Here is a 27,693-nt window from a genome sequence, read left to right on the forward strand (position 1 = left end):
AATATAAACCACCTTTTTTGACCGTGAGATGAAGCACTGCATCATTATACAAAGGTCAAAAGCTTAGTTTGTGCTGCATGGAAGATTCATCTATTGGATGTGAAATTCCAAAGAAAACTGCAGGAAACCTGGGGCAGCCAAAAGAACAAAACCCAGCCGTGCTGAGTGCAGCCAGGGATGCTGCCTCGAGTTTAGTTGCTGGGTGACCCGAGGAGAGGGTGTGCGTGTGTAAATACTTAATTTTTACTGTTAAAGTTTTCATAATGATACTTGTCTTCTCACAAAGTCCAATTGGTTTTGTTGGATGTTTTTAAATAAAGTCTTTAGTGTAGTTACAGAAGAGGCGATGTACAATAAGGATATAGCCCACCTTTTGCAGTTTACTTTCAACATGAAAAAACCCCACAAAAAAATCAAGTCTAAAATGTCTTACTAGCCAACTTGTTTTATTCAGTGTGTTCCAATGGAAGTCAAATTCTGATTTCTACCCCCATGATCCTTCCATGCACATTAGCAAAATGGCTCTTAGGTTTTCACAGCATAACATTCAACCTTCATTTGGTATAGATCGCTTCTGCATCAGCAACCAATACGCCTTGCTTTTAGGTACATCACTCAATGGAAAGGATTCTCTAATTTCACAATACCATTGTTTCTGAACTTCATTTCTTCCTGAACCTCCTTTGTTGCAGAAGCAAATTTTTAAAGCCTTAGCCTGTCGACTCATCTTACTTTTTCAGAATTTGAAATGGTATTACGGACTAATTCCGTTTTCATCACAACAGACGAGTAGTTAAGAATGACAATATAGCACTTGTAAGGGTTCCTTAGCGGGGTTGCATGAAAATGACTGAATTTATAGTGTCAAAATATCTGAAATTCATGTCAGAGTATTCTCAACTGAAGAATCTAAACTGAAGAAACTACTACAGTATTGCCAAAGGAAAATGCAGGTAATGGATAGAATAAACAACAGGAAAAGAGCTACTTAAATTCTTTCAATTCGGTTTTCTCTGTAATTGAGAAACCTCTTCTGAATCATTTTATTAGAAATAGCTTTAGTTCAGCTGAAGAAGCGAGGTGTGATAAGAAAAAGGGCTCACAGCACAGGTAGTACAGAAACACTCAGGGCAGCTGTTTTGGACTCATAAAAAAAAAATAATCCCAATTTCCCAGTGTTTTATGGCCTTTTTTTATAAAGGATGAGAAAGTTCATGCCACGTATACAGAACCTAAGTGCAGGATTTTTAAAAATTCCATATCCAGATTTAAAGAGAATAGATACTAATTAAAGGAAAGTAGTTAGAGAGGTCAGTGCTGGGTCAGTTGTTTCAGAACTTGGATCACTACTAGGAAAATACACAGGAATCCTCAGTTGCTATAATGCCTAAAATATAGATGAAATATAAACTCCCTGTTTCTCAGAGACTGGTCTGAGAGTTCAGATGGAGAAGGAGACAGACTGCAATAAAAGAGCAATCTGAGCCTTTACAGACATTTAGCACACTAAGACTTTGACTTTTGTCCAGTTTTGAAGAGGAGACTGAGTTTAATGTCTTTACTGCGGTATTTGTCAATATTTGCCTATTTGAAATCCTAAAGAGATCTTGAATTCTGTTACTGTAAATTTTTGAAAAAGTGCTCCCTTTCACTGTGCATTTATGGTTTTCTACATACCTAGAAATTACACTAAGGTGTATGTACTCACCAAAGTAATAGAAAAGGCCTCGGAGAAAGGAGCAACTTCTGATTTCTAAAAACTGGGTGGTTTTTTCCAGTGAAACAGCATTTTTTTTTTTCTTAAAACTGCAGTATTTGTGAATTAGACCCGTGTTTCTCCTATGTTCTAGTGTCCCAAAGGAGGGGCAGGCGCTATGTTCTTTAAGCAATGCTGGACACTCCATTGCACTGCCCACTACACGAACGGGAATGCCAGGATGACAGAATGCAATAACCCCCCGTGATCTGCGCCTACAGGAAACACGGTCATTGGCAAAAGGAGAAATGGAATTACAGCTGCTTGATCTGAGCTAGGAAAACGGCTCCTAGTGTTCATCGCTGCCGTGTTGTAACGCTTCATCTACAATAACTTTCTAAAAACATTTTGCATGCTACAGCTTTCAAACACGTTCGGCTAACAAAAACAGGCGACAGTTCTTGGGAAGGAGATACACAAACTCAGCTGCGCGGCTTCGTCAGCACCTGAGCTGCGGCGCGTGACGATCCGAGTCCTGCAGACCACGTCTCCTCCGTGAAAATCCTTCTCTGGGAGTAAGCAAACACAGAGTGCATCCCATCTCTAGTTCCTCTGCTTCCACTCTCTGAGCAGCCAGTAATTAAATATTTTTGGTTTCTAATCCAAACACATTCATAAAACAAAGCTGCGGTAGTTCGCAGTGGTATTGTGTAGCCTAAGTGTTCCGAGTACAGGTGAGGCACCGTATATCCCTACAACTCGTCTCCCTTATAAAACACTGTAGCTGTTCTGCTGGAGCTAGTGTAAGGCTTTAAAAATGCAAGTGTTAAAAAGAGCATAAAGAATTGTGCAGCTATTGCAAAATACTTAACCATGTTACTAGGCAATTTCCTTTCAAATGGAGCTGTTTGTTAGGCAGCGGTGCTCCTAGGCTGATTCACCTCCCGGCAAGGCCTTCTCTAAGTCGTGTCTACCTGAAAGCCGTGAATTTCTACATCAAACTGAAAGGCTTTTTTTTTTTTAAATACACATTCACAAAATACGGAATTTGCAAAACAGTACAAAATGCGCACATCTCAGGTTTCTATATAAATAGGGAGTACCTCTTACACCACGTAAAGTGAATTTTCCTTCACTTGAAGGCATGCTTTTTAGGCAATCATTGATTTGAATAAATGTATCGGAAAGCGGCAGTATCCACATTTCAGCGGAGATAAAAAAGGGGTGGGGAGGGATTAGAAACAAAACACAAATTCTTGCAAGATTGTGAAGGTCAGGTCTGGGTACCAGTTCCGCAGCGCTGAAGGGACAACGTTGTGTGAGCGCTCGCGGCGCTGTCGTGGCGGCAGCCCAGTGTCCTGCTGAGCACCGCTTGCAGCGCCGCGCTTCCCAGAGAGCTGCAGGAACCCCACGCAGGACGGCAATGGAGGACCCATCCTCTCAGGAGATTCTGCCTTTTTTAAAGGTTAGGCGGTGGCACAAAGGACAAAGCTTTATGTCCTTTTTCTGCCTCGGCTGCCAGGGAGTGCTCTCAATAGTTGCTGATAAAAGGAGAAGGTGGGGGGACTGCATCTTGCTAAGCTTGACTTCTCTTGTGGTAGTGAGCGTTACAGGTCTTAACAGATACCTACTCTGTCTATTTTCTTTTGTGTTAAATCTGTAATTCGTTCTAGTGTGAACGAGATCTGAACCTGTCCTTGAAAGCATCCAAGCACACAGAGCGTTCACTTTGGTGACAACGTAGGTATCTCCCGTCCCACCAACTGTATCGCTTGGCACCTTCAGCTCCACTCTGATCTCCAGCATAGCCAAGCAGTCACATGGTATTTGCTAAAAGCGAACACTGCACACACTGCTGTTACCCGTGTTTATGACTTGGCGTGAAACTCAGGTCCTCTTACGTGGTTAGGAGCCCCGCGCTGCGTGGTGGTGAAGCATCCTCAACTCCGGGCTTCGGAGCAGGGAGTCACCTGCCCCAGCCCGAGGCCCCACCCAAGGACCTACCCATAGGCACTTCAGTTTTAGGTGTAGCTACACTGAGGACCACAATCTACCCTCAGGAAATGTGCAGTTTTCATCACTGCCGTTGGAAGTGACGTGCCCACAGCTGATGGCAGAAGTTGGCCGGAGGTGCTTTACAAAGGGCTTTGAATGGTTTGCTTTGGATTGCTATTTACAGGCACTTCACTGTCCTCCTACCTGTACGCTCCTCTGCTCCTTGGAAAAGACCTCGTCCCTTAATTGAAAACTGACTGCTCCTGAAGCACCTTCTGCTGGTTTGCATACAACTGGACATCAAACCTACAATGTTACTTCAATGTAAACATAAACCTCTTTACAAAAAATAAACACATACTACCACTCTAACCCTAAAGCCTAGAGCAATAAGAAGCCAGTTCAAGCCTAAGTACACATTAAATAGCTTTGGAGTCAAATAATTAAATAAAAAGCTAAATTACAAGCACGTAAGATCTCCGTTTGCTGCTGACTGATTCTCTTCTAGCCCCGGGTCATGCTTTACATCTTCGCACCGTCTTGTTTTGGTGGTTCTGCTGACTGTGTTTCCAGTACTGAATATTTAACTAGGGAGAAAGAAAAAAAAAAATCATTAGTACGATAGCACCCGAAGGAACCAGAACGCGAGCAACGGGTGCCCAGTACTGGCTGGCTGTATGTGACATTGGAAAAGCCTTTGCAGCAGCCTTGATTATCTGTCACTGAAGGAAGGATCATGCTTTTCTTGTGTACGACACTCTTGATGGCTGAAAACATGAAAGCTAAATATTAACTGCCATCGTTTGCAGCATGAGCTCCTTGGCCTCCTACCATGGCTTTCCTTTGTGTGCAATAAAGCGGGAAAAACACTGCGTTGGGTGTTTCACAAAAAGCTGCAGCATCACCTAAGCGGTGTCTTCATCAAAGAGACACGGCAGCTCAATACAGCACGAGGGACTTTATGAAGTCCCTCAGTAAAGCTGCTTTTGTGGCCAGACGCAGCCAGGGTAAGGAATGCAAGGTTCTCACCTTGGGGTTCCTCGCTTACGACAGCTTCCATGTTCTCTCCTTTCACGTATTCCGCGTTTAGTCCCTCTGAGAAGTAACAATAAAGACAGTGAGGTGGGAGGGTAGAAAGTAAAAATGATTTGCTTTGATGCCTTAAAAACTCTGGTAATGGGCCTATCTGCTGTAAAAGCTAAGATGCCTTTTTGCAACCTCCTCTGCATTAACAGCAGTATAGAAACATCAGTAAACCACAAACAGTGCTGAGAAAGCATTGCTGGATTTTAAAGTGACCACAGAGGCTCGCCTAGAAGGCCCAGCTTCTGGCAACAGCCCTTTTTTCTGAGGCTCTTGCTTCATCTTTATCAGGCGAGGCAGGACGGCTAATTACTGTGCTCAGGCACTCAGGAGAAGCGCATGGAGCGGGCAGTCTTCCGGACGGGACTGCTGTGCAGCGGGGGCTGCGTCTAAGCGTAGAGAGATGCTCTCGATGCTCTCGTTCTCATTAAAAGCTAAGTTATGCAGAGCTGCAAGAAGCAGTTTAGAACAGGGCTGTGGTGATGAAGCTGGATCCCAGTGGGGTGTCAAATCCCAAATAAGTTCCTTATTTAAATGCAAAGAAGTTTTCAACGTTTGCAACAAGTGCAGCCCCCGCGGGCCAAGGGGCAGGGCTGGGCGCTGCCAGGCGGCGTGTGGCTGCAAGGTGGCACCAAGGGGAACGGGACGGCACCGCTCGCCGTGGCCCAGCTCAGAGCTGCATCAGATGGAGTTAAGACCGCCTGGGGTGTGCCATGGACCTCAGTCCTCTAAAGCACCTCTTCGGAGAGAGGCAGGGACGGGAGCGCTGTGCTGAGCACCGTGTCCCGTTAGGGACCAGGGAAGGCAAAGGAAGGCTGAGGCAATCTGTGCTGAGGCCATGCAACACGCAATTTTTAGGCATATAAACCCTACAGGCAGCTAAATGGCAGGGACCCGCTCTGCCTCACCACCAGGTTTTGACGGGGCTCACCCGTACCCGACGGGGAAGGGCAGGGGCCGGTGCCAGGGCCAAGGCAAAGCAGCACCACGGGAGCCCTCACGGGGCAGCCACAGCCTCTACGGCACGGGAGAGAAGAAAAGTTTCTGCAAGTGGCTAAAAAAAGCCCATGAAGCCCCTGGCAGCACAGACACCACAGCCTGCGGCTGGCCAAGGCACGGAGGCAGGAGAGGAGCTGCCTGAGCAGCACGGACGGCTCCCGTCCTGCCCGGGCTCGGGGCAGGGGGACGCAGAGAGGCCGAGCGCTAGCCCAGGGCACGGCGAGCAAGAGGGAAACGTGGTGTAAGAAAAGAAAGTGGGATAAAGTTTATTAGGCAGCGTTGTACACATCCTTTAGAGGAATCGGTGAACGCTCATCAGAAGAGACTCGAAAATGAGGAATGGAGCCGCAGCCTCGCCACTGCAGAAGGACGGCTGGGCAAGGAAAAAAGCCGAGCCTGTTCCTCCGCGCTTCAAGCGAGTGGTCATTACACACCACCGCTGCCTCCCCCAAGACATGTGTTTTGCTGGGATAACACCAAATGCAATTCATGTTTTTCAATAAAAAGCCACTTTTGCAGTGGCTGACGGCTCTTAGATTTCTGTCATGCATTGCAATGCATCTAAGGCCTGACATTAGCCCAGCATGCCATGTCTGATGGCTTAAATTAATCCTCCTTTATAATTAACTTTAATTTCCTGCCGCCTTTCTGGGGCTTTGTGTCTCTCAGCTTCCCCCTCATCAAAGCCTTTACTCTTTTTTTTTTAATTATTTATTCTTGCCAAAATATCATTTAAGTGGGGGGAATATACAAGGGTATTTCATTCCATCACATTCATTTGACTTTTCCTGCTGATCTAATTTACCAAAACGCTCCTGTTTGTTTCAGGCACAACTGGGAAAATAGCATGATTCCAGCAGAAATTCCCAACCCCGACCACCCTTCCCCCAGAGCAAAGGAGACTTGCAGGTTTCATTTGATTTAATTTAAAAAGAGCTTTTTCCAGCTGTTCACAACCGCCCCGTAACGGGCTGCAGGAACCCACCGCGGCCAGGCCGGTGCCGTGGGGTGAGGCTGTCGGGACGCCTCCTGCAACGCTTACACCGAGCAACTTTATGGGGCGGCTTCCACAAAATGCGCTTTCTGGGAATAGGAAGCTTTGCTGCTTAATTTGAACTTAATTGCAGTGATTGCTGCACACCTGCAGGAGGGTGGGGTGGGTCGTACCACCCACGGCTGCCATAGTCGCAGAAGCTCGCTGGGCTCCCTTCACTGCTGCCTGGTGAGTTTTTCCCTCTGGCTGAGATTTTGGGGGGTTTTTTGGTTTGTTTGTTTCGGGGTGGGGTGGTTTTTTCCCTATTTTACCCTGTTTGGTGTCGGTAGTTTGGTCTTTGGCTGTGACTGTCTGTGGGTGCGTGAGAAGGGCTGTGCACAGCCTCGGGGTGGCAGTGGGTCCTGGGGCTGTTACTGCCGGTGGGTTCCTGTCTGTGCAACGCCTGATGGGGTGGGGGGGGTCAATAACCCATGGATGGGGCTTGGCTTTGCTCTGCCAGCTCCACGTCACTGGATGCCTGAAACCCCGTCCTGTCTCCAGGCTGGAAAATGGCAACGGGATTCAGGGGGCAAACAGGTGGGTGCTTGCTCTGCACCCCCAGGGCATTCGGGGGGACACTTACGCTGGATGCTGAAGCAGAACTTCTTCTGCTGGTAGGAGATGTAGCTGGAGACAGCCCCGATGAGTGCCATGGCCAGGGCGCTGGCGATGCCGGCGATCGTCCCTGTCTCTGCCACTCCGCCTGTGGGGTGCAGAGAGAGCGGGGTGCTCTGCGGCGGGGGTACGCGCACCACCCATCCCATCCCACCGCCGCCCCCGCCGTCCCAGTAGTACCTACCTCCACCGTAGTTGCTGTCAGTGCTGCCCCCGGCACCTGCAAGAGACACGAGCCCGTGAGCAGCCCCATGCCCCTCTGCTCCCTGCCGCTGTGCCGGGCAGCCCCCGAGGGAGCAGCACATGGGGAGGGGCGGCAGCGCAGCCCCAGGGGCACCCCTGGGCTGGGGGTGAGGGTATACCCTGGACTGGGGGGGGAGGTAGCATCTCTGCTGCCCCATGCCTCTGCCTGCCTGCCCGGGGTGGCTCGTAGCTTCTCAGAGGGGTCTGACACTGCTCCTCTCCAACCCATGTGCTTGGGGGGGGAGATTTGGGGGGGGGAACCTCTGCCTGCACGACAGCTAACCTCGCCTCCCTGCTGCGCTGCTCTTGGTGTAAAGAGAGAAAAACGAAATGCTGTCAGACAGTTACACGGTGTACTTGTGCCGTCACAGGGAGGGGACTGGCTCAGCTCCGCAATGTCAGGGAATCTTCACTTGGCTCGACGTCTGTTTTAACATTGCTTTCCCTGGAGAAACTGGGTTGGGAGAAGTTGCTCCTTCTGGAAGCTGCAGTCCTTACCGAGTCACTTACATCCTGAATTTATGGAAGCAGGTCAGGATTGTATTAATGCCTCTGATGCGGTTTGTCCTTGACATAGGGATTCATTAAATGTTGATTGGGCTTGTGGTGTTCATCTCTTTACTCGACTGCTTTTAATATTTAATGCTGTAGATCCTTGCGAACGTGTAGGCTTATCCGATTGTTGCTGGGTTTCCTCCTTGTTTCAACCATTGGTGGTTGCGTGGTGGAAGGCAAACAAAGGCTCGTGCCCTCCCACGGCTCAGGTGCGGGCATCTGCTTTCCAGGTGCCAGGGGAGATGCGGGTCCTGTCTGCCCTGGCGGCAGCTGGGGCTGCGCAGCCTCCGCGGGATCAAAAATAAGCACCTCCAACCGCTGGCACAAGGCGCAACCACCAAAACCCACGTGTTCCCCTGGCCCCATGGCTGAGACCCCCTTTCCCCGCACACATGTCCCCTCCGAGAAGGCGAGCGCCGCTCTGCGCAAGGTGGTTTCTAGGAGTTGGGCCGATACAGTGATTATCGCCCGAGCTGCAACTGCTAAAGCAAATGAACGTACATAATTCACCGCTTACCTTTCTTCTTGTCCGGGCTGTAGCCACCGTCCACAATGCCGGCCAGGTCATCGTCTGAAAATGCTTTAAAAATAACAGGAACAAACGGTGGTTGGCACCCGAAGGGAGACGTGGCCCCACCGGGAGGTACCGGCCATGGGCTTCACGTGTGCTCCACGGCAGTGGAGGAGCTCACCCCTCTCAACCTGCACAAAGCCAAATTCCCCCAGCAAAACACCCGAGCCGCCTTTCTGGCAGGGTGAGTGCAGCCGGAGCTGCTGAGAAAACAACGTAACTGGAAGTGAAAATAGTGCCTGGCTTGCTTGGGGTGAGAGGGATCCCCACAACTGAGTGCCTTTGGATGGGCAGGGCCTGGGGATGGGACTTTGGGGGGATTCTGGGTGGGGGTCACCAGTGAGCATCACACTCCCGGGGTGGGACTGGCCTCCTGCAACCCCCTCCCCCCGGGGAAATGTTTCTTTGCTGGGCTGCTCTATTCATTTCAGCATTTTCTCTAAAACTCTCTGGCTATTTTGAAGAGCCATGTGGTCTTTCTGTGCAGCAGAGCCCAGAGCAGGGCTCTGCACGCCCATTTAAACCAGCAGCTCCCAGTCAACCAGCTACTCCATCCCCAGCAAGAACAGGGACCAGTCAATAAGCATTTCTGCTTCTCTCGCTATAACCAGATGTTAACAAAATGTTTAACCCCAAATTATTTTAAGCTCATAAAAGAGGTAATAATTGACTTTGATTCAGGAGGATTTCTTTCAAGCTAGACTGAAAATTTAAATACTACTGTATTTATTTTTTTTTAACTGAAATGACTGATGTATTTACAAGTTCATGAAATGTTTTGGCTGCTCGGTCTCGGCTGGCAGGGGAGGAGGGAGGAAGAAGCGGGTTTTGGTGGGGGGGTGGCCGTGCTGCCGGTGAACCCGGGGCAGCGCCAGCCTGGCCGGGGTCCTGCAGGCGGGAGCCGACCCTCCTCCTTCCCCCAGCAACCCCAGTGGAAGCACTGAGCACCAGCATGTCTCGGTACAGGTGACAAAGTTCTCTCGGGTTGTAGTGGGAATGTTCAATTCGTGCAGGATAGGCACAGAGAAACACTGTCTGGGAACCAGCAGCTGAATGAGTGGAGATGTTGAACCCCTCGCCTCCGGTCCCAGCGGGAGCCTCGGGGTGCAGCAAGGCGTGTGATGGGAGAAGAGACCCAATGATGTGCCAGCAAAACGCTCCTTCTCCGGTGCTTTGCCTCAGGAAGGGTTACCTTTGCCTTAACAGCCTGGAAGAGACTGCCTTATTCAGCAGCTTGCCACAAAAAAAAAGATTTATGAGCTTAGTAATGAGTGTCAAAAGAAGAAAAACCTGACTATGCCAGAACCTGGAGAGGTCCCAGGCATCCAGGGCGCAGCAATGCTGGGGGAACGTGTGTGCTGGTTTGTGACCAGTGCCACGTTCCAGTGGTTCAACACCTCAACCTTTCCTGCAGGAGTCTGAAACCTCAACAAGCCCAGAATATCAAAGTGCAGACAAGTCACCTAGTTAATACAATCTAATAAAATATCTGACTATTAATTACACATGTGAGCATGGTATACGGCCATCTCGACATCAATAAACTAGCCGTGCAAAGTCTGTTTTCCAGCTCAAGTGCTCAAGGGAACAATCCTTGTAGACAAATGATTCATTCACCAGAGTATTTTAGAGATGGAAAAAAAATCACCCAGCCCATAGCGTATGTTATGCCAGGACTTAAGCCTGCTCTAGATTTATGTCTTGGCAATGACTGCGAACCCCAACAGCACATGCCCTCGGTTAAATAGCTGTCAGGTACGGGGACGAGGGGGAACTTCACGCAATCACCACAATTTAATGGGTCAGAAGAGACCCTGGGAAAGAAACCTGCAGACAGGCAACAGGTCGTTAGGCAGAGCCCCTCTCTGCCAAGGACGGCCGAGGCCGGGCTCCTTCCCTCCCTGCGGCCCCGGAGGAAGGGGCTGTGCTGCCTGCGGAAACGTTCCCCTCCTCTGCGTGGGCAGGGCAGGGCAGGCAGCATGCTGGCTGCAGGCAGGAGCCTCGGATGAGGCAGCGCATTTGTTTCTCCTCCCCAGGTCGCTTCGCAGGGACGGTGTCTGGCAGCGGGAGCCAACCTGGGAGGGGTGGGGGAGCATCTCCTGCAGGGGACAGGGGCTGGTGGCAAGTAGGATGGAGAGGGGAAAGTCAACGTACCTTCACCTGGCCTTATGTCCGGCCTCCCATCGTCTTTCCTATCGTTCTTATCATCAAATGCATCAGCCAAGTCTAAATCCATAGGATCCTTTGCTAAAAAAAAACAAACACCACCACGAGGGTTAGCAGTACTGGCCACAGGCTGGGGAACTCTGCAATTATTTAATCAAGAAAATGCTCGGCTTTGCCAGGGCAAAGTGTTGGTGAGAGAGAGAGATGAAGCCCCGACACAAGCATCTCCCGGTTTTGCTGCGCAGCGTAGTGGCAGATCTCCCAAACCCGCCCCGTTCCGTGCCCCCGAGCTGAGAAATGTCGTGTTCTTCCCACAGGAAGGGTCTCGCACCGTGGCTCGAGCGCCAGGCAGCTGGGTGAACGAGGCCAGATGGAAGGGGCCAGAGCCAGGTGGGCACTGCCACGGGCCCGGCCAGCCGCAGTGCGGGGGGACGCCCGGGAGGGGAAGGGGGTGGCCGTGCCACGCGGGTGTGCTGGCTTGGGCAGCCTGCGACTCGACGCTTGGTGTTATTTTCCCCCGTGAACAGCCCGGCTGGTACCCCGAGCAGCCCGGCTCTGACAGAGCAGCCATTGCCTTCGCTGAACAGCGGCTAAAACTGCGGCACGGAGCCGCCGGAGCTCCTCAGCCCTTCCGCCAGCTTGCGCCTTAGTTGATTCCGATCCAAAATGGATTTTTTTAAGCCTGGGAGCACCTTTTGCCAAAACTCAGTCCAAACAGGCAGCAGAGTCCGTCAGTCCCACTGAGCCTGCGGGACGCTGGAGCCCAGAGCGGCTGTGTGGTGCTGTGCAGTGCGGTGCTGTGCCACCCCGTGCTGTGTCGGGGACGACAGCAAGCCCACAGCCTTAAAACAGGCAGAGGAAGGCAAAATGGCTCAGGAGCCGTTGAGACTGCCAGGGCAGTGCAGGGTAATGCTGAGAAACCCACTCCGACGTGTGGTTTTCCACTTTATTTTTTTTTTCAGAGGTGCCTCGTGAACAAACAGAGGCTGGAAATACCAGGGCGAGGGGCAGCGCCGCCGTCACGGCACGTCCCAAAGCCTCTGCCTGCACCAGAGCAGAAGCTGGAGCTGGGGTAAAGCCACGTGGGCTGGGGAGTTCGTCCTCACCTGGGTTTTGCTTGGGGGGGGCTCTCGTGGTTTTTGGATGCTTGGTTGTGGTGGTGCGGATGACATCCCAAAAGCTGTTGTCTGAAGGGAGGGGGGAAAAAAAACGAGACTTAAATGACATTACCCTCTAAAACGTGCATTCGGACAAGTGCTGGGAGGGGAACACACACCCCCCACCCCCCCCAGCAGGGAGCCTGGGGCTGCTCTGGGGCTGCTCGGTGCTCTGGGGATGCTCACGCCCTCAGGGTGGGTGGTGGGCACCTTCATGGGGATCCCCTGCACCGGGGTACATGTCAGTGGGGCTTGTATTTGAGAAGGGGGCGAGCAGGGCCACCAGGAAAATCCCTCCCCAAACACGCTGCCGGCAGGACGCACGCCGCTGCCCACTCACGGGAGCTCTGCCACCCCGAGGGCAGCCCCACACCCCCCCTGCCACCCAGGAGCAGGACCAGGCACCGCCAAAACAATACTTAAGGATGTTCAGCAATGCTTCTCCTACCTAACAGCAGGAAACGGCTCCGTTCTGGTTATAACCTTTTACAAATGCCGCTCGGCGAAGCCCCCCGGTACGGCTCAGGCAGGGGTGCGAGGGCAGCAAGGGAGGGAGGATGGCTCAACGCTGGTGCCAGCCCTCCTGGCATGGCAGTGAGAGCCTGGAGCATCTCCTTTGCTGGCCCTGCTACAACAGCAGTAGGAGATGGTCACCAAAACTTGCCAGAGCTCATCTGTCAACGCCCAATCTCAGCCTTCTGGCTACTTCGGGGAGCGTTTTCCCCCGTCCGGAGCCCCGAAGGTGAGCACGTGTGCATCCTGCCCGGGTGCAGGGCAGCTCCGCAGCACCTGTCTTCCCCGGCCTGGGGAAGGGCTTCGGAGTCGGCATGGCTGGTCCGGCGGTACTCTACAGGGGGGTGTCATAGTAATCAGCCAAATCAAAGCCGCCATTGTTTGTGGGGATGGTGCAAGGCTTTTGGCATGCATCCCCCACGCAGCAGCTCTGTGGGTGCTGTGCAACGCTGCACCATTGCCAGGGGTCACCAGTGCCCGCATCAGCGTGGAGCTGAAAAGGGCATCAGCTGCTCTGCTGCTCGATTGCAACCGTACTGCAGAGCCTTCACATCAGCCTGGCCATCGTTTAACTCTCCCCGTCTGAGCTGTGGCTGCTGCCTACCTCCAGCCCGAGCAACCCCAAAATAATGCATCTTGGGGGGAGACCTGCTGGTGTCCTGCAGTATCTCCCGAGAGGCGGAGGCTATAGTTGAGACGGTGCTGTGGGGATCGAGCCGGTGGCTGGGACCTGCTCTGCTGCCGGCATGGCCACCAATGAGCGACCCTGGGCTGAGTGGAGCGTGGACGGGAGAGGGGGCCAGGGCACAGAAACCCACCACGGGAGCCCCTCGGTGCCATCACTCATCCAAAGAACACTCCCTGGCGAAGAAGAAAGTCTCCGAGACGAAGCCTTGGCCTCGGCATGCTTCCATTTCCCGGGGAGAGTTTATTGAATCAAACTGCCTCTGGTTTGGGCCGCGATCCAAATGACGAAGCCCTGAGCGTGCTTCTGGCACTTGGCTTTTCTTGTCCCTAGCAAAGACCATGGCCACCAAGGAGCTGGACAGTCAGATTTGCTTTAATCTGTGCCAAGACCCTCATGCAGGGGTGAGCGGGTTCACTTCCGAGCGCTTCCCCGCTGCAGTTTATTTCGGGCTGCTCTGGGGCGGTTGAGCAATCCTCGGCTCTTGTGACTGCGCTATATTTAAGTAGGTGCGTTTGGCCAGAACGGAGCCAGAGGAGCTGCCGCCGATGAAACTCGGGTGAATTTAAGGGAGCTTCCTCAACCGGGGCAGATGCTGTGGAGCCGGCCAGCCAGGGCATCCGACGGGCACAAACAGCCGGAGAGACATTTTTCCCTGGATGGGGAAATGTAACCAGGCTGGGGCCTTTCCATGGAGGTCAGGGATATCTTGGAGAAAAAAAAAAGGAAGGAAAATATCCTCTGGGCTCCCCCTGGAAGGAAAGCTAGCAGGTGCTATGCAGCCAGAAACAAAAGCCCTTGCGTAGTTGAGTGGTGATTTGTGTCTTTTCCATTAGGATACTGCAAAGTGTGCGAAATTCAGCCTTGGCCGTAAATGCTCCACTGCCACTTGCCTTCAGCATGGACAGAAATATCAATATTGCATTTACTTTGGTCGCACAGAAGGAGTGCACACATGCACACCAGCACAAGCTTTCTTACAGACAAGCGACGGTGTCCCACAGTCTCTGCTAAGGCAGCAGCACCCACACAGCCCACGGGGGGCTTGCACGGTTCAAACCCCCATGGGAAGCAAATCCAGTGCTGTGCTTAAATGATACGCACGCAAGAAGGTCTCACCTGTCCCACCTGCCGGCTTTCTGGGTCCCTTGGGAGTAGCTGTGACAAAACAGACAGGGAGGAAAACGTTAGTCATGGTATCACCGAAAATACTAGACGCGGGCATGTCACTTCTGGTTTGAGAATAAATAGCAAAGATGTCACCACGAGCTTTCCAGCTGACCATCGTTGGACTGCATCTGTAAGCTCGGAGCCCAGTGGCATGAAACCCCCACGCACGCAGCGCGTGGGCTCAGGGAGCAGCACTGCCTGTGTGCGAGGGCGGGCGGCTGCAGCCTCGTGCAGGATCGGGCCCAGAGCTCTGCAGGGCACAGCTGCCTCCGCGCAGGCCAGCATCCCGCCAGGCGGAAAGCAGAGAGCAATAATAACCTGCCCCGAATTACGAGTCCTGGAGACAGCAGCAAACAGAGCAAGGACAGACACTGTACAGAACGGCGTGGAACGCAGGAGTAAGCTGCCAATGTTTTGTTGTCCCCTGCCCGGTCAGTTAGTTAATGACAGACAATTTCCAGTGCTGTGTTACGTACGGGAGGTTCCCTGTCAGCCGGAGGAACTGGGGTGACACCCCAATGCTTGCATCCCAGCTCCCTTGGCTGCTGCTGCGCTAAAACAAGCTACAGTCGGCCTTGGGGGGGGGGTTGATTATTTATTTTCTTCACCCCCTGTAAACCACTATCTATTAATAGTGGCTAGCATTACCAAGTATATGAATAAATTATGAGTAAGAGTTGTGGCTGCGCTATTCCCATTAATTTCCATTTGCGCCTCTGAATACTGAAGTCTTTCTGCTGAGCTTCATTCCCAGCGTGCCGGTACTGTCTGATGCGACCCAACTTCAGACCCTTCCTTTGCTTTTACTCCAGGGCTGATGCGATGAGGACCGGAGCGGGTGGGATGCAGCAGCCGGGGAGGCTGCAGGGACAGCGCTGCCTCTTCCCCCCCTCACAGCTGGTACTCCAGCCTGGGGAAATGCCGCTTTCCCTCTGCACAAAGGGGCCATTAGGCATTTCTAACCCTCATTCTGTATTAAAGGGCTTGCAAAATCCTAGATGAGATCCCTCAGACTCGTGACCTGATACCCCACGGTCTATCCCATCCTCCTCCTGCGGAGCCCGGCAAGGCGCAGCAGAGACGCATGGAGCGTCTCTTCATTCCACACAACCTCCAACGTAACACAGCACATGTATCTGTGTGTTGTTAAAGTAAGAGCTTTCAAACCCGGTGACAGCTTTCACTTAAATACTCGTAGGTGTATTTTGTGTGATCCCAGGCACCGGCATTGCTCGCAGAGTGCTCCCCGCTGCTGCCCAGCCGGGCGCTGGGTTTGGGGACAGTCACCACGAACCGCACGGGGAGGGACGGGCAGCGAGGGGTCCTGAGTGCTGGCATTTGCATCCCCCCCACGCCATCTTGGTGGCCTGGCAGCAAAGGGGAGCTGGTGACATCTGCGGGCACAGACCCGGCTTGGGCTCAGCCCTCGGCGCTGCAGGGAGGTGTGCGACGTGCCCCTGGGATGAGACAAGCTTCCTCCCATCAGCGGCTGTGCTCGTGGTGGGGTTATCTCTTTTGGGTGTAAAGTGAGAGCTGCTCCACTGAATCTCCTCCCCTCAGCATGGTGCAAACCCCCCCGCCAGCCCCTGACCTCGCTGCCATTTCTGCCAGGCCTGAGGCTGAGCTCTGCCTGGCCCCGCATTTCCCTCAGCGACACTTACCTAAACTTACACAAAAATTCTCTATTTCAAAGCCAAATATTAAATATCAGCATGCCAGCAGCAAGGCACCCCCTTCAGAAATGAGTTCCCTTTAACTGACGGATTGCACGTGAACTTAAGTGAAGCAAAGCAACAACCCAACGCGTCGTTTGCCTTCTCCGGGCGCCGCGTTGCAGCAGGCCCAGGGAAGGACCCGGCGGTGCCCCTGCCCCTGCCCAGCCGGGCTCGGGGGGTTGCCCCCACCGGCCGGAGAAGGAGAGCGGTTAACACGTTAGCTTCCAGGCAAACAGGGTCACGTCTGATGGTAGGTATTACTAACTCACGCAAGGAAGCCAAAAAGATGTGTTCAGTGTCGTTGCTACGTCAAAGCACCAGCGCGCGTCTGCGGTTTCCTCACGGGAATCAGAATGCCAAGGGCACAAGGTCAGCAACCAGCTTCGCCAGGACTGTCCCCAGTCCCACCGGTTGGCGAGCTCGGACACTGCATCGCCCCGGGCAGACGATGAGGTAGCCCGTATCCTCCCCACCACCCTTCCACCAGCATCAGATCCCAAAGAACAAATTGCATCTATTAACATCTGTTTGTTTTCTCCTCTTTAAAAGAATAAATAAATGTGACTTACGTCGTTTAGTGCTGAGGTCATACAGAGCATCTTCTAGGCTGAAGTCACCCGGGTCGTCCCCATGACCTGGAGACAAAGAATCAGCAGTGGTTGTACTCGCTCCACACAGAGTAAACCACCTTTAAATACAGTGTGGCTAGACTCATTTGCTCAAATTGCTTTAGTTTTTAGAGGGCTTTCTGCTTTTTTTCTGAACCTGACCCATCACTGGTGATGAGGAAGACATCAGCCTCCTCCGAATGCTGTGACTGTTAAATTGCAGAGCAGTCATCTCTGGATTTTCCATTTGTCTGCCCTAATGGATGCAGTATAAAAACACATGCTATGCTTAAATTTGTCAAGGAGAGCCTACCAATTCATCTCTCGAGCTGCCACTCATCTGTGGCTGCGCTCACGATTATACGTTTGCTAAACACCATGAAAACATTGGGACAGCACAGACAAATTCGGTGAAAAACAAAAAAAGCCCTATGCACCTCTGCTTCGCAAGTGCCTTCCAACATCAAAGGCTCCATATGAAAACGCTGCTGCTGGCTGCCAAGCACAACTTAGCGTTTCAGAGACCGCCTGCATCATTCTGCCTTGGTAAGGCAATCCAGGACCGAACCCCCATCCCCGGGATACACCTGACAGGCACAGGCAGATTTTTTTGTTAGAGATGCCTCACCACAACTCCAGTCACCCTGTAATATCCGGGGGATAACTCGGCGCTACTCCATGTTCTCCTGCGATAGGGCCAGCTAATCCTTCCTTTCTCTGCCTTTTTTTTGCATCGCGTTAATTACTGTTGACTTACCCTAGTTCTGAACGTATTTGTCTTGATAAATTCATGCTTTTACATCTCAGAGCATGCTGAGTAATTAATATCCTTTGGGTTTGCTAAGTACTGCAGCACTGCAAGAGAACATTAAAATGGCTTTCCTCTTATTCCTACTGCTAAATGGATTTAGCTATCGCCACCTGAGCTCCAGCGTGCTTCATGAATAAATTTAAAGCTTTACTGACAAGGACAATAACAACGGGAAGGCACCAGTCCATCAGAAAGCAGGTATCAGCATTTCGGTGAAAAACTTCTATGGAGAGTGGTCACAAAGTACTGCAACACCTCCAGCGCTGGTTTCACTTACTCATACATCACATCTCGTTTCATTTGCCGTCTAGTTAAATGTACACTCAGCAAACCTGAGGGTGATTTAAATGCAGGGTCTATGGCTGGAAAGTTGCTACGGGCTTCTCTCCTCTGGCAAAGCGCTCAGCATTAAGCTGCGCTGGGGGAGCGTGTAAGTAATAGATGTCCCAGCCCGCGGCTGTGTTTTATTCAGCTGAAGGATGCCAACGCTTCCCGCGTGAGCCCGGAGGAACGGCTGGCAGCGGGTGATGCCCTGTTGCAGGTGGAGCCCAGTTACCACCGTGGGAAATCTGCGGAGCGCAGCATGCGGAGGAGCCCCTAGCTCAGCGTAGCAGGGCTGTGCTCGGCACCCTCAGCCTCCCCGCACGCCCCTCCACTCTCCTGCCAAAATATTTGCCTCTTGGGCCGTATTGCTGGTGAAATATCAGCACTTGAGACAGGTGATGCTCTCCCGCTCCGACAGCCCGGATGAAGTCCCAGGGTTATCAAACGGTCTGTCAGCACAAAGGAGCAAAGAAAGGAACATGTAAGACCATCCACAGCACTGCGAACACACCTGCCCAGCTCCGGCGCTCGCACGGAGCAGTGCCGAACCACCAGCATGTCTCTGCTGAGACCTCACGAGCTCGTTACTGTGGTGGCTGACTGTCCCAAGCTTGCTACTCCGGCAATTTCGTGCAGGCTCCCTTTCCCAGCACAGCTTTTTCCCCAGCCTTTACTGGGCTTTAACCGGTGGGACTCTGTCATTCTTGTCTTTCTATTTTCAACTGTGTTTGAAAAAAGGTGGAAGGGGAAAACCACGGCGGGATGAGAAGCGCTACGAACGCAACCGAGGAAATGCGCCGTCACTGCGTCTCTTTTCGGTTCCCCCTGCCTCCGCAGCGGGCAGGGCGAGCTGGCAGGAGGGATGTGGTGGCAGCACCAAGACTCACGTTGGTATGCCAGGAGCCGCCCCTTCCCTCTCTCTCCATTTCCCCTGCTCTCTGTGATTAAGCAAATGTCAAGGGCGCCGATTTGCCGCACGCCGAGTCCTGCCCTTAGCGCATCCTCCCCGTGCTTCACCTTTGACGTAGGAGACCACGTACAACGTGAGGGGGAGCGGGTAGCTCGCCCGCTCTTCTCCTGAAGGGCTATGGGGGTCGTGGGGCTGCACAGAAGACACCCCGTCAGTGGGGCGATGGGCCCTGCAGTGCCTCGAAAAACAGGCTCCCCCCGCCTGGCTTTGGGGGGCTCACCGGACCCACCGGCTGAGCAGCACTTACTCCCCCCTGGGTTTGCTGCCGGCTCCCCTCAGCACCTCTCCCCGCGGGACGAGAGGAGGGTGCCACTTCCAAAATCACTCTCCAAAGAGCCAGCTGGCACACCAGCAGGCCCGGGGCGGGGAAAGGTGCTCAGGGTTTTCCATCCTTGTGGCGCTGATGTAAAACAGCAATCGCTAACGTGTCCTGGGCGGCAGCTGCGTCCTGGGGGAATCCCCCCTGCAGGGGAGAGACGTGCACGCAGCCCGCGTGAAGGTTAGGAAAAGCGTCGACGCACTGAATCACCTGGTACAACCCTGCCTAGGAGCTGCGACGCCTTGGCACAGCCTGTTTCCCAGGGCTTTCCCACCGCCGGCTACGGCAAACCGAGATCCTTTTCCAGGGCAATTTAAACCCAGGAATCCCCTAGGTGTTGGCAAGGATTAATAATAGATTGCCAATTAATTGCAGCTGACAACATCTTTATTTCATGCAAAGGGTGTTATAGAGACGTAGCACACCTTTTATGGAGCAACAACCGAGTGCTGCCGTCAAAGGCACGCAAACTTGCCTGCTCGCTCCGACAGGTAAGAGCTCAACGCTCTCCTCTTCGTTCTTTTATTCAGTGGTAAGAAACCCAACATCTCATAGCCAGATGCTTAAAACCCAACCAGCACTCAGTAAGCATGTTTACCTTGCAAATGCAGTTTTTCGGGAGGCAGCGCTGCTGCTCCCTGCGCTGCCTCGTGCAAATCCCTTTGCTCCCGAGGCCCTGGTCCCGCTCTGCGATCACTGGAGGAGTGCGTCTCCCGGGCTCCCACAGCCCACCCTCTGATGGGAACCCACGCACAGCGCAGAGTGTCTTTCTATTAAGGGTTTATACTCTCCGGGAGAAGCTGGGGCACGTTCCTACGCACTAGAGCTCACAAGCAGCCCGCTGCCGAGTTGCAGAGGTGCTGGTCTGTAAGGCGCGCTCAGCAGTCGAGGTCCTGCGCACCCTGACATCTCGCCTCCCCTGCAGGATGTACCCAGGCTGCCCGCAACCTGGCACGGGACTCTAAAACCCCTGATACGCAAAATCATCCTCCGCCGGTTGCTCGGCGTTGGGGAGCAGCACAGGATCTTCGCTAGGGTTAATGACTAGACTAGGTTGGGGGGGGGTTTCCCCACCCTTGCATTGGGTTCTTGGAAGAACACTGATCTCTGGCTGCTGGGAGCAAACATCCATCCTCAGGGGCAGCCGGGAGGTGCTTAGAGCCCTGCGCGCTGGCTGGGCCAAGGGCACCGGAGCATCTGCAGGGCTGCAGGTGTATGGCAGGGGGCAAACGGGCAAACAAGACATGTTTTCCATATATTTCTTTAATATGATCCTCAAAAGAAACCAAGCCGGGACATCTCGTGGTACCTCATATGAATCCCCCAATGCCAGAGCAGGGAGGTGGGGGGACCCCAAGGCTGCAGCTGCGGCGTGTGGAGGCTGTAAAACAGAGGTGAGAGTTACGGCCGAGCCGGTGCCACAAGCTCCTGCGCCTCTTGCCGCGTCCCCTCGCCTTGCCGGGGGTATTTTTAATCAGAGTTAGCTGCTCTTTGAAGGTAGAAGGGGTTTGCGCCTTAATGTATTCTTTCCTCATTATTTTCTGTAGCAGGCAGCTCAAACGCACAATTGTACTCGTCAGCTTTTTATTTTTTACAATTATATATATATTCTAATTAAGCCCCACTGTTTGACAAAGCTTGAATTACAGTATCATAATTCACAGCCAGTATATTGCTGGGCCGTCTGCAGCACTCAGAGTGAGGTGTATTCCATTTTTAGCGCCAGCCCACGGATCTCTTTGTGCAATATATATGTGTTTAGCTTCCCTGGGAATTGAGAGCCCACGACGGTACGAGATTGACAGCCCCGGAGATTACGAGAGAATGCAAAGCAGGTACAAGGGCAGCGGAAAGTAATTCAAACTGCCTGACTTTTATGCATCTATACCTTAGGAGCGACACGGCGGGCGGCAAAAGAGGAAAGCGCGTGCCGAGGTAAGCGAAAGCACCAGGGTCTCCCCAGCGACCAACCTCGTCTTTTTGGCTCTGCATTACGGCGTCGGCACACGCGGGCGGTTCCCTGTACAGGGCACCCACGGCTGTGCCGGTGTCTCTGGGCAGGGCGCTGGATGGAGGGGTTTTGGGTGCAGGGCCGCGTCGCGCTGCTAGTGCCAGGCTGCATCCTCGCAGCGGCATTTCCCGCTGTCTCAGCAAAGACACAGCCCCAGAGGTCTGCGGGGAGCAAAGGGCTGCCCCTCCGCGGACACAGGTCTGCTCTGCAGCAGCTGGGGTGCGTCCAGCAGCACCGGGGGTCCCCGGGGACCTCTCCTGGAGCGGGTGACGGCACTACACTGCCGGCCAGAGCAGCGACCCTGGGCAGCACACGCCAGAGCTTCAGACTCGCTGATACTCTCCGCTACCATCGTCTGGGCACCGGCCGCAGCCACCTGCCAAACACACGGCAAATCTACCAGCAAGCGCCAAGATGCTTGCAAATCCTGAGTTCTTGCTGACCGCTAAGCCCAAAGCACAGTCCTGCACGTGTAGGGAGAGCAGAGCCCCTCAGAGCCCCTCAGAGCCCCTCAGAGCTGGGGTGTTCCGATGGTCTCTGGGAGCAGGGCTGGCGGGCCAGGCAGGGAAGGACAGCCTTGGAGCACTGGACTTCTCTCCAGAGACAGGCTCAGGCTGTCTTCTGAACACAGACCTCCTCCTGAAGTTACTTCTGCCTTGAAAAGCAGACTCTGAATTTCCTCCGGCTCCTCGGCCGCTGCCAGGGAAGACAGACTGCCCAGGGACAAGCCTCTGCACAAACATCCCTGCCGGCAGCCCGCCGGGGCAAGGAGAAGCAGGGCTCTGCCGGGAAGTGACGCGGGGGAGAAACTCAGACCTTGCACCCGCCGCGGCAGCGGGACCGACGGCTGATGCCAGGGACATGCTGCCCCGGTCCGGGGCACAGCCAGGCGAGAGCGGTGGCACACAGTCCCTCGGCTGAGATGGCTCCTGCTCCTTGCAGAGGACAAGGCAACGCTGCTGTCCTTGTTCTTCATTCCCAGCGAAACATTTTGATTTCCAGAAGTACTAATCAAAATCGCTCTTGATTATGGCAAAAACAACCTCTGCTGAATATTTTTTTTTTTTATGCAATTAACAAGGGTATATGGTAATTCCAAGCAATCTTGCTCTTGAGATTAAAGGAAAGCCTGCCAGGAAGCACATGAATAAAGCTTTAAGATGAGAATTTGCATAATGAAGACTTTCTCTTTGTGGAGGGACTAATGGTGGTTATGTTTGAAACCTATTAACAGAAATGCCTAAAAGCCTCGGCTAAAGTCAGCGCGCTGCCGCCGTGACCCGTGCAGGCTCCGTCGTCCCCGCTGCCCTCCGCTCTGCTGGCGCTGCCAGGTCCCCTCCGGGAACGTCAGGTTCACAACACTCCCAGTTCTGCCCTCTCCTTGGGGTGCCCGAGCGGCGCGGTGAGCCGTGCCGCGCCATGCCGCGCCGGATGGGGCAGGACGGGCAGCGCGGCCCCCGCACGAGCGGTGCTGTCCGCAGCTGAGGGCAACGCACCTGGCGTGGGTGTTTCAGCCTCAGGAAAATTCTGTGTTTCTGCACGCTAAGGCAGCCGGATGAGAAGCAGATGTCTGTTGCAATTTGATTTCAAGGCTTACTAGGAATAATTTAAATTATTTGGCGGCAGGACCCAATATGCTTGGCACCCAGCAAGAGTGGCGGAGGTGGTGAGGAAAATGCAACCAGCAAAACCAGCCTGCATCTGGTGGGCTCCAGGCTGCTTCTCAGCAGACACCATTAGCACCACGAAAGGCCACCGTCCCGGTGAGCAGGAGAAGGCAAGCCCTCGCTGGGAGCTGCCCTGCCAGGCGCTGAACACCCGAGGGATGGCAGTGCCCATCCACCCTGCACTGTGCCGAGGGCTACCTGAAGGTCCGAATGCATCTCCTCCCCACCTTCGGGTGGAAGGACAGACCTCCAGGTTGCTCCCAAAGCACCTGAAGAAGCAGCGCTGCCCTGCAGACCCCGCCGCGTCCCACAGCCCTGGGGGAGCAGCCGGCGGCTCAGCCTCCACCGCCACGGCTGCACCGGGAGCTGCCAGCAGGTCACTCTGCAGAGACCAGACAAAAAACACATCAGGGAGGAGGTTCTCATCTGCTGCCATCTCGTGCAGCCTTTCTCGCTCCTCCACAGCAAGATTTAAAACCCCAGAGGGAAGTGCCCTCGTCTCCTCTTTCCCAAAAGCCGCATCTGGTAACCGGCTCGCAGAGACCTCATGGTATTTCCCAGGTGTGCCTGCGTGGAGGCTGCAAGGAAACCTCAAAAGCTGAGGGCTAAGGACAGGTGCTGGCCTCTTCCTCCTGAATTCTGGCATGTGAGAAGAGCCTCTGCTCCAGACTTGTCTGCAGGAGGATGGGCTTTGCCACCAGGCTGCTCTTCCCCAAGTGCTGTCCTTCTTGGAGCAATGGCAGCTCCCACCACTAAACCCACCGGCCTCCACCAGCACCCAGACTCCAATACCAAACTCAACAGCCTCTATCACCAAACCCACCCAGCCTCCATCACCAAACCCACCAGCCTCCATCACCAAACCCACCCAGCCTCCATCACCAAACCCACCAGCCTCCACAACCACCAGCTGGGCTCCCAAAGGAACAGAAAGCCCCCTCAAATCCAGAGGTGTTTCTTCATGCTAAACTCTCGTCCCAAGTTTCTCCTTCTTCCCAATGTTTCTCTTTCCCCTGCTCTCTGTCTCACCACCTCAAACCGGTGACGATTACTGTATTTCCATGTTTTATAAAAAAATGAGATGAGAAAGGCTATTAGCGGAGTGGCTTGGTTCCTGCCAGTTGATTTTGCTTTTCAAACCAGCGTGGAGCTGCCAGCTTGGAGACCGCAGGAGCGTGGCAAAGGCGTCTTTCTCCACACGCTTGGGGACTGAGACACGAAGGAGCGAATTTGCTGTCGGAGGGAAACAAAGCATTTCTGTGTGTCTGACTGCTCTGATGGTGTCGGTACGTCGCAGTGTTAAAGCGGCGAGTGGGAGGGGGCTGCAAGCGCCAGCTGGCCTCAGGAACGCCATGGCTCTGCTAGAGACAGCCTAATCCCGGGGTGACATACTGAGCACCCGTGGGCAGCCACGCAACATCTGGTTTGGGGGGTGCCCAGCCCAGGGCCGCGCACAAGGGAGTGAGGGGCCCACGCCATGTGTCATGTCGTGTCGGCCGGTGCCACGCGATGCGGCAGAAGTCGGTGTAACAGCAGCGGGGCCCAGGGGACCATCCTGTCTGCGCCGGCGGGCAGGGTGCTGGTCACAGCCCCGGTGTTTGTGGCACAGCAAAGGGCCCTTTCGTGTCCTTTAATGTGATTCCCACCTCACTCTTTGGGGACAGCCCCAGGGAGGAGTACGGGTGCACAGTGCCAGGAACTACATCACCTCAGCAGCAAGCTCCATGCAGGGACCGCCGAGGGTTTGATCTGCTGAACGAAAGCGTCTGGCCCCTGGGAGGCTGCAAACCCTCAGGCTGGGCTGAGACCTGCAGCCCCCTGACCGGCTCGTGCACCCCAGGCTCCCCAAAAGCACCGGCCAGAGCGGAACCCCCCACCACAGATGAACAGATGGACACACAAACACCTCCAGGTGCCGGCAGCAACCCTCTACAACTCAGAGTGAAAAGCAAAGTCCCCATCAAGGGCAGCGCTACCGGAGGTAGGGAAGGTTTCACATCGGGGTTTCCCACGGGATGCCTTGGACTGGCAGCAGCTGACCGAGTCTGCCCCATCTCTGGCTCCACAGCATCGTCCTCCCTCTGACCCCCACACCAAACAAACATTTCGCCAGGTCTTCTCCCACCCCGGCATGGTCAGAAAGCTTCCAGCAATACAAGATGCCAATCAAAATGGTTTTCTTCAGTATTAGCACTCAAAGCTTTCAAGGTTTCCAAGGCTCTCTGACATCTCTGTGTGTAGAGCGGGTGACGTTTTTCTAAGCAACTTTAACAGGATAATCATTCTTTGAGGTTTGTGTCAGAGAGGTCTCTGCTGCAGCATTGCCAAAACCTGCTTTCAATTAGTCCCAGATCAATTGCATCAGGAACAAAAGGCTGGAAGGTTTTGAGCACAAGTAGTTAAGGTGCCTCCCTTTGTGGGGAGTGCCTGAGCCCAGCTGTACCTGGGATGAGGATGGGGTGGTGCCCAGCTGTCTGTGCTGGGTGCAGGGACAGCGTGTGTCGTCCCCCCCAAGGATGGGGGAGCTCAGCCTGTCCCAGCTCTCCCAGGAGCTCTGCTGCTGAGTCTGGAAAGCAAATCCCTGCCTCTGGGACGATGCCCCAGGTAACCCTCTGTAATTTGAAGGTGCATCTGATGGGAAAGGGAGTGAGCTGTTTCTTCACTCTTTTGCTATTTGTTTGGTTTGAGGTTTTTTTAAGGAAGAACAATTTATTATACCTAAAGGGGGAAAGGAGGTGGATGGCATAATTTTTTTATTCCCAGACCTCAACCACTTTGCAGAGGGGAAATTAGCATTGACCCCACTGTACAGGCTAGGGAATAGTTGAAGGTGACTTTCTGAGGTCACAGAAAAACCAACAGCGTCATCCAGGACTTGAGTTTGTGTCCACCCCCACAATGCAGCGTGCAGGGGTTTGCTGGAGAACTGGATTGCCGCTCCTGCAGCGAGGGAAGGGGGGGGGTACGGGGGTGCCATGACCCCACTCCCAAACAGGGACCGGCTCGCATTCCCCGCAGTGGAGGGCAGATGGCCGCAGCCTGGTGCAGCGATGTTGGGAGCCAGCCCTGCCAGGGAACGGCAGACCTGGAGCAGGAGGCAGGATCTGAGCTGAAACTGCTTTGGGAGCAGCCTTGGCACCTTTGCCCAGGCGCAGGGTGGGAAACACGGACCAGAACTCACTCAGTTTGTGATCCCTAATGCAGGTCAGAAAACACAGCAAGTTCCTCTTCTCCCTATGACTGTGGGTGCGGGGCTGAAAATTGGGGTGCTTTAATGTTTTCCTGCATGTTATCTATCTGGAAACATTATGAGGTATGTTCACATTAGCCACTTGATTTCTGCTGACATGTTAAGTAATGACTACGAATCTGCCTAGGGCCAGAGACACCTGTTTATCAACCAGACAACAAATTGTGGCATGAAAGCATTTTGTTCATAATCTAGCGCGGAACAACTGATGACAAAGCCAGCAATGCAGGAGCCCAAAGAAAACTGAAGCAGGAGATTAAATGCTTATCACCTGAATCCCGATGGAAAGAGATTGCTCTCATCAGATAAAGATCAAGAGAAGATGCTGTAGTTAAAAGTAGGTAAATAGGGAATTACAGGGTAAAAATGCTGGTTCATCACTTGGGATGTGCTGCCTCCGTCGTACTGTGCTATTTAAAATCGGAAGCGGAGCAGCAGTGGAAATGAAGACTAGGGCGATGCTGGCAGATGGAGCGAGGCCCTGGGAGAGCGTGGGGGGTTCCAGCCCTCTCCTCTGGCTGAGGGCATTTGTCTGTCCCCTGTCACCGCAGCCTGCAATGCAGGGCTCCTGCCTGGCTGCTGCCGCAGCGCCTGCGACTGCTTGCTTGCCTTCCCACGGCACCTCGCTGTGCAAATATCGGGTATCCGGATCGGGATGGGGAGTTGTTTGGGATCCAGCCCCTCCTGCTTGCCGCCAGGTGAACTGGGACACACAGCGCTCGCCCAGCTGCGCTCCCACTCCCCCCCACTTTGGGAGAGGCGGCTCCGCTGCTCCCCGGAGCATCGCAGATCTGGGCAGCGCTGCTGAGGATCCGTGCCGTCCTGCCAGGGGAAGGGGCTTCCAGCATGGAGAGACAACAGGGTGGGGGGGCTGCACCCCCCCAAGTAGGCAGCAGCTGCAGAGCTCTGCTGGAGGTAGTTCAGAGCAGGTGGTGCAGGAATGGGCAGTGATTTTTAACCACTGGCCATGGCCAGCTGGGCCAGGTCACCCCCACCCAGCTTGGCAGCTGCAAGACCACCCCTCTTGGCTCGCCCGCGGTAAGGGAAGCCGCAGGTCGAGGCTGCGGTGGGAAGCCATGCCACATCCCTCAGCCTTTTGCACCGGCTCATTTGCAGTAAGGTGGGTTTGGCTCCTTGCTTTCATAGAGGACTTTGGAGAAGTCCCCTGGGAAGTGGAGCCTGGGGTGTGCATCTGCTCCCTGCTGCTTGCCGTGCCCAGCACAGCCTGCGTCCGCAACCGGGGAGGGAAAGCCAGCTTTACGCAGAGCCTGCCACCCGCCTCCAGCCAGCGAGCACCCGCCGTGTTCCTCCCAAACGCACTGCTAGGAGGCAAAAGCAAAGTCCTGTTACGCAGGTGGGAAAGATCTGCTGAAGTACTTCTGCCAGGGGAAAAGAGTGTTTCTGTTAAGTCAATGACAACTTATTGGGACAAATTCTGAGGTTTTGCTACCAAATGTCATGTTTTGGTTTTTTTAATTATTTCATGACTATAATTTAACATGTTTTTCTTTTAAGTCATGAAAGACAGCTGTTTCAT

The 27,693-nt window shown here is 53.6% G+C and overlaps 1 protein-coding gene across 1 annotated transcript in view; it reads right to left on the reverse strand.

The window, feature by feature from the left end:
* Positions 1 to 425: 425 nt before the first annotated feature.
* The window catches only part of CD99L2 (CD99 molecule like 2), a 33,723-nt gene continuing 6,455 nt past the window's right edge, over positions 426 to 27,693 (reverse strand). Inside the window, exons 2-10 of the mRNA XM_075763472.1 lie at positions 16,766 to 16,831; positions 14,431 to 14,469; positions 12,063 to 12,143; positions 10,945 to 11,037; positions 8,737 to 8,799; positions 7,606 to 7,641; positions 7,390 to 7,509; positions 4,721 to 4,786; positions 426 to 4,278 (exon numbers count right to left, since the gene is read on the reverse strand). Of these exons, the coding sequence (XP_075619587.1) occupies positions 4,214 to 4,278; positions 4,721 to 4,786; positions 7,390 to 7,509; positions 7,606 to 7,641; positions 8,737 to 8,799; positions 10,945 to 11,037; positions 12,063 to 12,143; positions 14,431 to 14,469; positions 16,766 to 16,831 (629 nt within the window). The 3' untranslated portion in view covers positions 426 to 4,213. The remainder of the gene's footprint in view (positions 4,279 to 4,720; positions 4,787 to 7,389; positions 7,510 to 7,605; positions 7,642 to 8,736; positions 8,800 to 10,944; positions 11,038 to 12,062; positions 12,144 to 14,430; positions 14,470 to 16,765; positions 16,832 to 27,693) is intronic.

Source organism: Balearica regulorum, chromosome 11, assembly GCF_011004875.1.
Source record: "Balearica regulorum gibbericeps isolate bBalReg1 chromosome 11, bBalReg1.pri, whole genome shotgun sequence".
NCBI lineage: Eukaryota > Metazoa > Chordata > Aves > Gruiformes > Gruidae > Balearica > Balearica regulorum.